The sequence below is a fragment of the Mycteria americana genome, chromosome 3, assembly GCF_035582795.1.
Source record: "Mycteria americana isolate JAX WOST 10 ecotype Jacksonville Zoo and Gardens chromosome 3, USCA_MyAme_1.0, whole genome shotgun sequence".
Taxonomy (NCBI): Eukaryota; Metazoa; Chordata; class Aves; order Ciconiiformes; family Ciconiidae; genus Mycteria; species Mycteria americana.
In genome coordinates, this window is record NC_134367.1 from 35,343,862 (window position 1) to 35,356,820 (window position 12,959).

Genomic DNA, 12,959 nt, shown 5'->3' on the forward strand with positions numbered 1-12,959 from the left:
GCAAATTTAAAAGATGTGAAAAGACTGCATGACTGCCTGGGATACCGTTAGAGCACAGTGTTTATGTATGTTTACTGTTCATATCTGGTTTTCATAAGAACAAAACATGATGCTTCTATTCAGGGCTATACCTGACTATATTTTGTCTGTGTAACACACAGAGGATGCCAGCCCAGCACTTCTGAAGGGGCAGGCTTGAAGACCTGGGTGGAATTTCTAAATGTATTAGAGTTGTGCAGGGATGAAAGAATTCAGATGAATGAAAACGTTGTTAGATGTGTCTAGCCTACACAGTTACAATGAACATGCTAAGGGAGCAGAATCTCACCCAAGCTGCCTCAGTGCACTTTTTGGACTCTGAAAGTAGGTTAAGATGCATATGCAGACATGACCTTATTTTGCAGATATTGGGCACAAAGGACAGTCCAGCCGGAGCTACATTACCAATCGGTTCACGTTTACGTAGCTACGAGGCTCCTCGAATGTCTGCCAGCATCGTTCTCCCCCTTCAGAGCCAGAACCGTTCCCAACTTGCTGCCGAGGCTGAGCCCCGTCCCAGCGCGCCTCGGCGGGCTCTCCCCGTCTCTCCAAGTCTCTGCAATGTAAAGCCTTATCGCTAAACGGGCAGTTCTCGGCACCAGACTGCCACTCTGCTCGATGCTACGGGCGGAAAACATTTCTCTCCGTGTTTATTTTCTAGGATGTTGTGTTCGTCTGAGAATGCCGCCCGCTCCCCAGCTGCATCTGCCCGAAGATGTGGGGTGCGCGGCTGCGGGGCGGGCACAGACGTCTGTGTGTACACACCTCGCCGCCTGGCCGCCCCCCCGCTCCCCCGGCCGGCCTCGGGCACGCCCCCGCGGGCGCCCATGCGGCTGCCGCCGGCGGAGCGTGCCTGGCGCGGGGGCCGCGCCGGCCTCCCCCTTCCCTCCCCCGCCCGCGAAGCGCCTCCCGCCCGGCCCCGGCCCCGGCCCCGGCCCGGCCCTGCGCACAGCGGCGGAGGCACCGGGCTGCGGGCGGCGCCGCAGCGCGCACGGAGCGCCATGGCGGGGACCCGCTTCGCTGTCCGCCTCCTCCTCCTCTGCCTCCTCCTCCTCTGCAGCTCCGCGGCGGCCGGGTACGTGGGGCCGGGTGGGCCAGGGGCGGGCGGGTGCGCGGGGCGCCGCGCCTCCCCTCTCCGCCCAGCGCGGAGGCTGCGCGGGACAGCGGGGCGCTTCCCCGGGGGCTCCCCGGCGCCCGCCTGGCAGCCTGTCCGGCAAGCGGGCAGAGCAGCGCTGCCTTCTCCCCGTCCTGCAAGCCCTGGGTGCGCTCGGTAGCGGCTGGTGGGTGAGCATCACCTCCAGCCTCCGCAGCGGAGTGCAACGGAAGAGCTTTGCAACATGTATCGTGCGTTATTATGTGGACTCTGTTACTTTTTGGGGGATTGTATTTCACTCCCTGCCCTTTCTCCCGCTGCCCGTTTGGATTTTCCAGACCTACGTACTTGGTGGCAGTTCCCTGGAACATCAGGCCTGGAGCAAACGTGACTGTTGGGGTAGCTCTGCTGCCGGACAGCCCAGGACAGGTCACCGTAAGGGGAGAAGTGATCAGAGATAACGAGACCATCTTGAGCAGGGAAATGGTCTTCGAGAAAGGTAAGAGAATGGAGTTGGCCTGGAAGGATTTAGATTTGCCTTCTCCCACAAATATTTTGTTGGTCCCAAAATATCATGGCTTCTAAATGGTACTAAAATCGAACTTTATTTTACCGAGTAGGGGTCACTTACAGGAAAATAATCTTGTACTCTGCTGGGTTTGTGTGCAGGTGGGCAACTGAGCTGGATAGTGAGTGGTTGTATGGGTGTGCTAACTCATTGTAAACTCCGAAAATAATCAGATAGTAGCGAAGTGTGATGGATGTGGGGTTTCTGAGGAGCCAGGAAGTACTCTGGTCAATGTAGTGGGGCCACTGAAGAAGAAGTGGAGGGAGAAGTGCTCACTGGTAGGCTTGTTGTTAAGGTGCAAGGTGGAAGCAAATGGGATAATAGTAAGGTTGGAACAAACAAGGTGATAAAGCATCTGGAGCTGGCTGCTTCTCATGCCCTAAGAAAGGAAGGACCTGAGGACAATAGGAAAGTGGAGATGACCATGTCAGACTCTGTTACATGGAAGCTCTGTGCATTTGTGGCAACAGAAATTTTTTAAGGATCAAGAATTGAATTGTGGGACAGGTTGGGGATTGAAGATAGGTAAACCTTTGATCAGGCTGATTTAATGTCTGCCCCCTGGGCAGCCAAAGGGGACATGGTGGCAGTTCTGAGTAGCTGGAGAACTGAGATATCTTGGTCACTGCTCCTTTTCATAAAGGCCAGCTGGGAACAGAAGCATAGAGATGTCCTGCCTGAGATTTGCCCTTGTGAGAAAGAAAATATTTTGTCAGGATAATCCAGCTTTCAAACTGCTCATAGTATGAAGCAATATAAACCCAAACTCTAGCTTTTTATTTGTCAAAAGTAGAGAGCCTGGGGGCAGTATGAGGTCCTAGAAAAATCTACCCTGCTATAATGCACTTTCTTCTTGTTGGTGTCAACTAATTTTTCTATTAATGTCTTATAGTTAATGTAGATGCCTTAATTGGAAGCATCACACCTTCATTTCAAAGCCTTCATGAAAGCCCACCTCTCTTCACAACCTGTAGAGAAGACTGAGGCTTTGAGTGTGATGGAGTGCATTTGACCAGATCAAAAAATTAATGCCCCCATGATGCAGAAAACCATATCTGATCAAAACTCTTCTTGCTATTTCAAATATTCTTAAAAAGTTTTCCAGAACTATGCATTGGCAGGTTTTACTTTAGGCTGAGTATTGTTTACCCACTCTAATTTTACATTGTTATCAGGTATATGTCCTCCAGCAGCCAGTGTAAAAGCATAAACCTGAGGCTAATTAAAAAAAATTAATCTAAGTGTTCACTCCTGATTTAAATCAAATTTATACACCTGATCTGTTAGTGTCCAAATCTAACACTAACAGTTGTGGTGATGTATGCCTAAGGCAATTACTTTAGGAGAACAGATTTGCTAGCACTTAACATCTGCATGCAAGTAAACCAGACTGGCTGTCATGCCTACGGTCCTTAATCTTAAGCCTTCATAACACACTACATGCCATATTTAGATTTTGCTTATTCAAAAGTACTAGACATAGCGGAGGATTCAGCAGTGGATAAAGGAACATTCTTATTCTGTGGAGAAAATAACTTTGATGTATTTATTATGCTATTAGTAGTGAGCTTGCCTTTTTAAGTTCACAATTCCTCTTCAAACCTTTCCTGGCAGTATTTTGATACAAAACCAAAACCAAACCAAAACAAACCCAAACCAACTGATTTATTGTTTCTGAAAGAAAAACTATCTTCTCCTTTTCTTCCTCTAACTCTACAGCCTTTTATTTCCTGCTTCTGTTCTGCTTAACATCAAGTTAAGTGAGCCTTGCATGAGTTTCAACCTGTCTGTTGTTGTCCTTTTCAACATTAAAATGCAGACAACCAACTGGTAATTCCAAGCCTGTGAAAATATGTTATGTCTCTATCTGCACAGCACACAGAACAATGCTTGACACTGGGAGTTGCTGAAGTCAGAGGGAACAGTGGGTGATCAGGAACAGGCATGGCACTGTGTCAGACTGGATACAGTGAGGAAAAAGGAGAAATGCTATAGTGCATACTTGAAGTGCATGTATTTATTGTTAATTTTTAATCTTTTTTCCTGTCTTTTAAATATCTATTTGAATTTTCCATGCTTTTTTACTCGATAAATGGAACAGCAAAAAAAAAAAAAGGTGCTGAGCATGCAGTATATTTTCTCTTGCAAAAATCTTAAAGTTTAGTATGTGGCCATCCATTCTTTAAAGTCAAGTTATATAATTTGTTAGTCATTTGTTTTCTGTGAACAAATATGTAAGCAAAACTGTTACGGGCTAGGAGCAAGGGAACTGCCCTGTAACAGAGGATGTAGTGTTCAAGACATGTATCTGAAGGTGCTACAGAAGTGGATCAGTTGTGAATAGAGTTACTCAGAGAGAAAACAGTTTGTCAGAGGGGAAGCAGTTTGTCTGAATAAGATTCCAAAGCTTCAAATTCTTCACTGAAGAACAAAACAACCTTAAGGTAAAATATGTAGCGATATTGTTGTAGCTGTGTTACTCTAAGAATGTGACTGAAGGAAGACTGAGGGAGGTTTTATTAGGCCAGCTGTTGCAGTTGAAGGAAAAAACCCAAACATATCTCCAGGCACACAAAATCTTCTTTAAATGACATCATTGCTGCATATATTAGTGCCCAGAAAATGTTGCTTTATCTGTTGCTTGGGCCCATTAGGTTACACAGAGCGGCTAATACAGTGGTGTTACTGTTCCTGTGGTGCACATGAGTTTGATGACTTTTATTGCCATGTGTCTATGCAAAATAAGTATTAAGGGAGGCAGGGTGTAGCTGAAGTTGTTGACTATGCTGAATATCCAGAAAGCTGGAACTGACTGCCTACCTTGGTTAGGCTGCAAATTCAGTGGCACTGTTGCCTAAGCTGGCTCAATTATGCTCTGTATTTTTGTATTTTTCCTTGCATGGTGACGGCAAAAGCAGGGGATTAACTGCTTTGAGAAACTGATCTGACTGAAAAATAAAGTTTTTATTTTACTGAATATTTTTTTAGGCAGGCAGGTTCCCCAGTTTGGTATGCAAACATTTGTGCTGATGGAACTGAGATGGGCGCAGAGTTGGGAACTGGATGCTGGGGACAGAGGACAGGATGAGGACACTGTTTTTATTAGTGCTGTTTAATCTTGCAGGCTGAGTTCAGCCAAGCAGCTAAGCATAAGAGCTATTACATACGTGCCTGGAAAAGTGCATCTGCAGTCGCTTAAGGTTAAGGATGTGCTCTGGTTCTCCAGCACCAGCTCAGTGTGGTACATGTACTGGTCTAAATTTCTGAGTTAGCTCCGTAAGAGGATCTTGTTGAATTAGAGGCACAGTTATTTTTTCTTTATAGAATCATAGAATCATAGAATGCTTTGGATTGGAAGGGACCTTTACAGGTCATCTAGTCCAACCCCCCTGCAAGAGCAGGGACATCTTCAACTCGATCAGGTTGCTCAGAGCCCCATCCAACCTGACCTTGAATGTTTCCAGGGATGGGGCCTCCACTACCTCTCTGGGCAACCTGTTCCAGTGATATGATTATATGATATATTCCAGTGATATGAGTTATATGATATAACTCTTGCTTTATATAAGAAATAGAGTGCTTGCCCTCTGATGGTTGATAAAACATTCACTGTTTTAATGTTACTGGAAGTGGAATTTTGATATCTGAGTGATTCTTGGGAAATTCTCCATTAGAGAAAGGCTTTAGCAGTGGAGCTTGGTTCACATCTTTATTGTGCTTTTCATATAACAAAGGGAAAAGAAATACATTTATTAATAAGTGGCTAGTTTGTATTCTCTGGAGTGAGGGAGAAAGTGTGCATGCACATGCATTTAAAGAAGTGGTGATATTTTGAGCTTGGCTCAGTATTCCAGAATCCAAATGTACTGTAGCAAGGGAGATTGTTTAAGACCAATGTTTTGGTACAGAAATTAAGTTAATTAGATTAAATGTAGTGAAAACAGACCAACTGAATGTCTGCAAGCAGGTTGTTGCTGCTACAGGTAAACTTCATGTGAGCAGGCACAACCAAAAAAAAAAAGTCAGTGCGTCACAAGGAGAGAATAGGTTTCCATTGTCTGCAGCAGACTCCAGAAAAACACAAAGCACTAACCTGAGCTGTTTTGGTGCACTGTATCAAGCCTTTACACATTTTATGTGAAGATGCAGTATCAGAAAGATCCTCACCCTGATTGAAAATGACTGCAGAAGATAACAATGTCTTATGTGCAATTTGAGCTGTTGGGTTTTCTGGGTCAACAACAAAAAAACCCATGATGGGAATAACAGACAGGCAAGTTAAATTTTATGCATGAATGGCTTGATTTTCAGTGATTACAGCGAAGGGTGACTCTTGCCATGCATATTTATCCAGTCATTGATCAATAAAGATGCAGTTTGAATTGGTAAGAGGTGTTGTCTTACAGAGTTTGCTACCCAGACATTGCAGTGTGTGTTAGTGTATGAGAAACCTTATACCTTAATTGCGAGAGCTTCTGAAAAGTTTTTTTCCTTGTTCGTGCTAGAATGATTTGGAAAGAGTAAGTAGCATGTAGGTTGAAAAAACAAATTAGTTTTAAGAAAAGCTTGCATGTGTAATGAGATGTCATCATTTACCCAACTGTGTGAACGTTTTTAATTCTTAAGAATAAGATTTAGTTAGAGCTTCTGGTATTTAAGGTACAACATAATGTATTTAAGGCATGGTGAGTGAGAACTACTTTGTGAACTGAAGAACCTGGTTTACAATAGCATGTGTAGTTTGGGTTCCCTGTAAATTACTCGTACGTGTTAATTAATTTGCACTGCTTTTCTGTACTTCTAGAGAGGAGTAAATGTACTTGTTCACAGAGGTTACTGAGCTAGAGCATGGTAAATACTCAGCTAGGTTTTACGAAACATAACAGAGTCTGTGAGAATGTCTGTCAAGCTCAGGCATGTAGTGATCATCCACATAGACAATGGAAAATCTGCTTTTACCAGAAGGCATGTTTTGCATACTTAATAATATGGTTCTGACCATGTTAGTATGTGGAACAGTGAAAAACACTAGGAATAGTAAGTTTAAAGTAACAGCTAAATGGGAATGAATGGCCTAAATATGGCAGTCTCTTTTTTTAACCTTGAGTTGCCTCTGTACCTTATTTCAGAATAAAATGACTGACTCATTGGTGACCACAGAACCTGTGCTGAAGATCTGTGGGTTAAAAGGTTTTGCTGGCAGTTTAGTGGGACACCTCCTTTCTGCCTAATTCTGCATCAATGCCTAAAAAGCCAAACAGCAAGAGAGCAGGAGTCCCATGATTTTGCGTCCATAACCTCCACCTCCAAATGTATGTATGACTGTGCCTAATGAAAATAAGTTGCCAAATAGTCAGCACATGCAGATAACCTATGCAAAATCAGAATGAAGGAAAAGTTTTGGGGAAGGAGGTGTTGGGGCTGGATCCAGAGACAAGGGAGCTAGTAGAAAATGGGTGCTCTCTTATGGGCTTTCGTATTGCTGGAGTACCTATAAGAAAAAAATACAGGTTTCTGTGCCTGTTGTTGAATCCATCCTGCTAACGGGCCCATTAAGTAGTTTGCAGAAAAATGGAAGTAGCAATCCCATCCAGTACTTGAGCTTTATCTTTTTCATTGGATGCTGTTTGAGATTTGAAGGAGGGTGTCCTTCTGTGGCTCAAGGCTTACGTGTTTGTATGCGAGGTCGTTCTGGTCACCATGTTCTTCATCAATATCCAGCCAAGGAGAGTGTGGCAAATTGAGCGCTAGAGGCTGTTTCACAGTACACAGTACCTTGAGAAGAGTGGAATAATTCACTTACAGCAGAAATGGTGGCAGTGGGGCAACTCTTACAGAGGAGGGAATATTACATGCACCAGTGTGGGGTTCCCTGTTGCTACTGTGAACTGGAGGGGCTTTACAGCTTTTAGGAAAGGGAGGAGAGAGAAAAACAAAGTAACGGCTGTAAATTTGGGGGGAAAAAAAAGTGATGCCAATAAACAACAGGAATTGGGAGGTAAGATGCTACCAGAAGCAAAGAAGGAAGAGAAGCAAAGGGAGAAAGCCCTTGAGGGATTCATATCAGAGGGATAAGTACACATTACCCTAACAGAAGGGTAAGAAGGGTAAGAAATAAAGTAACAAAACACGATATTATCACTAGCCAAAAAACAACAGAAAAAAGGAAAACTGTGTGTATAAACTGAAAATGAGATCAGATTACAAAGGTTGAGCTTAAAGGAGTAGCATGGGTGAGAAAGAACAAAACTGGAAAGGCCAAATCATGAATAGGAAAGAATGTGAAGGATAATAAGGCAGGATTTTTAAATATATTGGTAGCAAGAAAGTTAGCAAAGGATGTGGCTTGCTACTCACTCTGGTGAGAAGGGCATTGGTCAGTGATGCTGAGAGGCAGTATGTGTTCAGTCTTCACTAAGAGGATCAACTAACTGCCATGGAAAAGGGTTAAGAATTAAGGCAACAAAAAGGGAGGAACAGGTTAAAGAGTACTTTGGTAAAGTAGATGTTTAGGCCTGATAAAATCGCCTGTAGAATACTTAGGGAATTGATTGAAATAATTTTAAAACTGCTAGTGAAGTTTTGAGAGCATGAGTGAAGAGAGAGGCTCTGGAAGATTGAAAACCTGCAAATAAAACGTGTTCCACCATGGGCTGGCAGGGGTTGTAGGTGGAGATGAAGCAGAATATTGTTATATTTTGACTTTAGTAAGGCTCTTGATAGTCTGGTGTGGCACTCTGACAAGCCAGCTGGGGAAGCAGGGACAGCATGGAACTCTTATTAAATATGTTTGTGACTGGATGGAAAATAATATTCACAAAGTAGGTCTAAGTGGTTCACTCTCAAACTGGAAATGGGTTGCCCTGAAACTGTATTGTTCAGTATGACCGACATGGATGGAAAAGGGAGAATGTGTATTAGATTAGTGAAGGGGTGGCAAGGATGCGCTGGAAGGATTAGATTTTGAACTCATTTTGGCAATACGGGAAATGATTAGGGGAAAAAATGGAGTGTGATTCACTAGGGCAACTGCATAGTTCTGCTCATATTGAGAAATAAAAGAGCATGCTTTTACTGGATGGGGAAAAAGGTGAGGCAGCAGTCCTGCAGAAAAGGGTGTGTGTGTGTGGAGAGCATGATGGTTTAAAAGTACCAAAAGGTGAAAGCTTGTAAGTAATACTGTGATGCTCAAAAAAGAAGGCAAATGCTGTACTCAGATGTATACACAGAAATATTTTCTGTAAGCTCTGAGAAAGTATTCTGGTAATCTTCACAGCTCTAATTAGGCATCCTGGGGAATGCTGTGCCTGATTTGGGTCACTCCTCATGGAGGCTGTGAACCAACTGGAGAAATTCCAGGGAGAGCAGAGGGAAAGACTGGAGATCTCTCAGGAGACAAGTTCAAACCAGATGGAAGAAGGTGGGCCTTCACATGAGATGGAAATAAATTGTGGAACTCTGTGTCCCAGGTGGTGTGAATGGAAAATGTGATTGCACAGATTCATGAGACAAAAGTCCATCAAGGGCTGGTCCAGTATAAAGACACTAATTTTGGCTTTTCAAGACCCAAGCCTCAGATTGCATAGGCTGGGAAGAGTACCCAAGGAAGGGTTACTGTGTACTTGTTCTGTTTTTACACTGTTCAGATGTCTGTCCTTCACCATTGCTGGAGATGGGACCTTGGGCAAAACAGACTTTTGGTTTGACCCTGGGAGTCTCTTCTACATTCTGGAAAGTGTTTGAGGAGAGATGGGAGGAATTGGGAGGAAATGTCAGGAGAAGTGTGCTTATGCACCTGGTTATTATCCTTCAGGTAATAGGTAACTTTAAAGAGAAAGGGGTGGGAGCTAACAGTGGATCTCCAGGTGGGTCTAGGCAGATGTTCTCAGCGGTGTCTAATTAGAAAGAGATCCAAGCTGAAGTGTTGAGGGTTGTAGAATTACCTGCAGAGGCAGGAGGCAGTTGGGAAATTCATGGGTCTCCAGTCATACACGGGTGACTTCTCTTTCCATGAGACTCTTACGACTATCTGCACTGGCAGTGTTGCTGGTTCCTATGCTGTGCTATCCCTGACTACCTGTTTGCGAAGGCAGAGTTGAGATCCTGTCTGGAGAGGTTGAATAGCACATGGCAAGAGATGATGCTGGTTCACCTAGATTCACTGAAGTCCAAATAAGTATGTGTGTAGAAAATGTGGCCAGAGTGACAGACCCCTTCTCTCCTACTTCTCCAGCTTCCTGGAGGTGCAGCTGTGAGGTCCAGGTGCTTATTTTATATGGTTAGGGATTTGTATTGCCTTTATTTACAGATGAAGGAACTCTCTGGTAATATTTTTACATATCTAAATAATTTTGTGATCTCAGAAAAGTTATGTGGCTTTGTCATCACAGACTCTGAATGCATTTCAGAAAATGAAAGAAAACCAATATGAAAACAAACCTTCTTCTTTCACTCCCTCTAAGAGGAAACTTAAATAGTTCCTGAATGTTTTATTTGCAGTGAATGAGTATGAGAGGTGACTTGACTTTGGAATTTTGCCCCAGTTGCAGCAATTGATGCGATGAGGGTGGTATTAATACCGCCAAATCTCTGGCATAGACAGGCTTAGCCACATTTCGTCCTAGTATGATTTCCCGATGTTTTAAGTTGGAATAAAAACTGCAGCTGCTTTAAATCGCAGTAATAGTGGCTTTGTCTGTGTTTATTTCATGGACATCAGAATGGATAATAGTGATGGCCCATAGTGCCTTGAAAGCAGGATGTGCAGATGCCTGTGAATTTGTGTGTTTGTGTGTAGTCACCAAAGGAAAACTAAGTGAATGAAATGAATTTCCCATTTAGTGGTGTAAAAGGCTTAAGTCTGAGATTTTCTGGATTGTCTGCGTAGTTTCATAGACTGGATCTGACATCAAGAAAGTTTTCTCTGTAGTATTCAAAACTTGTCTTGCTAACAGCTGTAAATTTATAATTCATGGGAATATAGTTGGGTATGGTAGGCAGTGATAATGTCATGCGCATGACAAAAAGTCTGTGGATGGCTCTTAGAGGCTGGTCTCCGGAAAAAGTTGAAAAGAGCCTGTACTTGTGTTTAACTGTCTGGGATGGTAGCTGCTGGATAGCTGTCAGAACGTCTCTGATTAAAGAGATGATTTAGTTTTAGAAATATGAAGCTGTTTTGTTTTCCTACCTGGCATGCAGTCTTTCAGATAAACTACAGAGCACTTTAGGTATTGTGTTCTTGCAACTGGCCGCTCTCTGACCACTCAGTTGAAAGTGGTAATAATAGTATAATCCATAGAGTTGGTTGTTTTACTTTAGAAGACTCAGTGGAGAATTAAATACCTGAATTATGACCTAAGTCTAAAAAGAAATAAGAAGGGTCAGTCTGCAGGAAACTTGGTGCTTGCTTGTGGAAGGGATGGTGAATGCGGCAGGGCAAGGGAAGGGTTGCCCAGCATTGGCAGTGACTGTCTGTCTGTCTGAGGGGGTTGGAGATGGTGGTTTTCCTCAGGGGTGGATCTGGCAGTGCTGGTGAGAGAAGAAGGGCTGAACCAGTAAAAGGAACAAGCAGGGAGCTACCACGACTCCTTTGCCATGTGAAGTAGAAAGACACAGGGAATGCCATAGTGAGGGAGCAGAGGACAGCAACCTTTCTCTTCATACCTTCTAATAAATCTGTATCTATTCTGTCCTGGCCATGAGTGTTTCTGGTTGTGCTTTCTATGGTTGGGTTTCCACCACTCTTCTGATTGTGGAGTAAAAGCAGGTTGGAGAAAAACCTTTGGATTACCTGGAGAAGGGTTTTTTTGTCATGAGTTGTCCTGGTTGTCAGGAAAATATCCCCACACTCTGCATTGCAGACTGAAGATAGAACTTGCTAGTGACTGCAGAGTTTGGTAAAACGTGGCTTTAATTGCAAAAATGTCCATGCATGTTGCCTTTCTCCTGTCCTGTAGAGCTATGGTGCCCTGTCTCTTGACTGGACCCTCAGGTGATAAATTCTGGTCCAGTTCAGATTATTCCTCCTGTCCCTTTATGCCTTTTTCCATAGGCAGCGCTGCTACCCTGCCTCTCTCTCTCTCCTCTTATAATTTCTGAATGCTTTTAGCCTCCAAAATTGCAAAAAGGACTGAAAAGTATAAGGAGCAGTGGAAATAGGGAGTAGGGTAATGAGTGGCTGTGGAGGGAAGTGTGTGTAGTGCTGGCAGGCAGGGAGGGTTTAGGAGGCTTTGTGGAGCAAGTATGTACCCCTTTGCTACAGGCCTGTTGGCTTCATTGGGCTTTGGATGTCAGCCCATACACTGATGTCCACTAGCAATCCCTATTGCATGTGTTTTGAGTGCTGTATTGCTCCTCCTTCTATCGTCTGGCCCAAATTTAGCCATAACTGAACAGCAGTGGCTCACGCTGTGTATTTTTGGCTACTTGCATAACTGACTAGTGCTAATTTGGGTGCTAATTTTAGGGCAACAGAGGAGGAGAATAACACATTTAAAGAAAACTGAACTTGACAGATTTGCTTGCCTTCTTTTATGAAGAAAAAATATTTTTCAGTCCCTGGACAGTTTAGGCCTTGGTATTTATGCTTCCTTCCTTTTTTTTTTTTTTAAACACAAAAATAGTATATATTTTGGATAGGAAGAAAGATCTGGAAGGACATTGAAGAACATTATTTTTTATTTCTGTGATGTGATTTTTTGAAATAGACTCCGCAGTAGAAAAAATTCCATTTACCACTGCAAAGAAAATGCTTTTCTGTAAGCATTTCCTAAGCATGGATATGTGAACACAGCTGCCAGAAGAAGGACGTGGCATCGTTTCAGTAAATCAGTCTGAAGTGATTCCAGTTATATTTTTCCGTTCTCACACAGGACTAAGAAGGAATGAGGACACAGGTAGAAAAGGTTAAGTGCGAAACTTTGTTTGTAGCGATACCTGCCACATGAGATAGAATATAGAGTCAAGACCTGAGTTTGTGTAAATTAGTTAGAGACTGAAGTGCTGCTGTACTGATTTATATTGGCACAAGCTCTAGTTCACTGTGCCAAGCCATACAGTCATTTTTCTGGAACCTCTCTCCTTTTTGGGGAGTGGAAGCTGAAACATTTACATCTAGTCCTAGTGCTGGTGGTGTTAGCTCAAGAAGGGGTAGCGTTAAATTTCTGGGTTTGGGTCAGGCCCATGCAATGGGAATAATGTAAAATGCCATCATTTGTGCAGCTCTCCATAAGTCTGAAAAAACATGCATGTATTTGGCTC

The 12,959-nt window shown here is 43.4% G+C and overlaps 1 protein-coding gene across 1 annotated transcript in view; it reads left to right on the plus strand.

The window, feature by feature from the left end:
- The first annotated feature begins 686 nt into the window (after positions 1-686).
- The window catches only part of CD109 (CD109 molecule), an 83,916-nt gene continuing 71,643 nt past the window's right edge, over positions 687-12,959 (plus strand). Inside the window, exons 1-2 of the mRNA XM_075498196.1 lie at positions 687-1,114; positions 1,471-1,631. Of these exons, the coding sequence (XP_075354311.1) occupies positions 702-1,114; positions 1,471-1,631 (574 nt within the window). The 5' untranslated portion in view covers positions 687-701. The remainder of the gene's footprint in view (positions 1,115-1,470; positions 1,632-12,959) is intronic.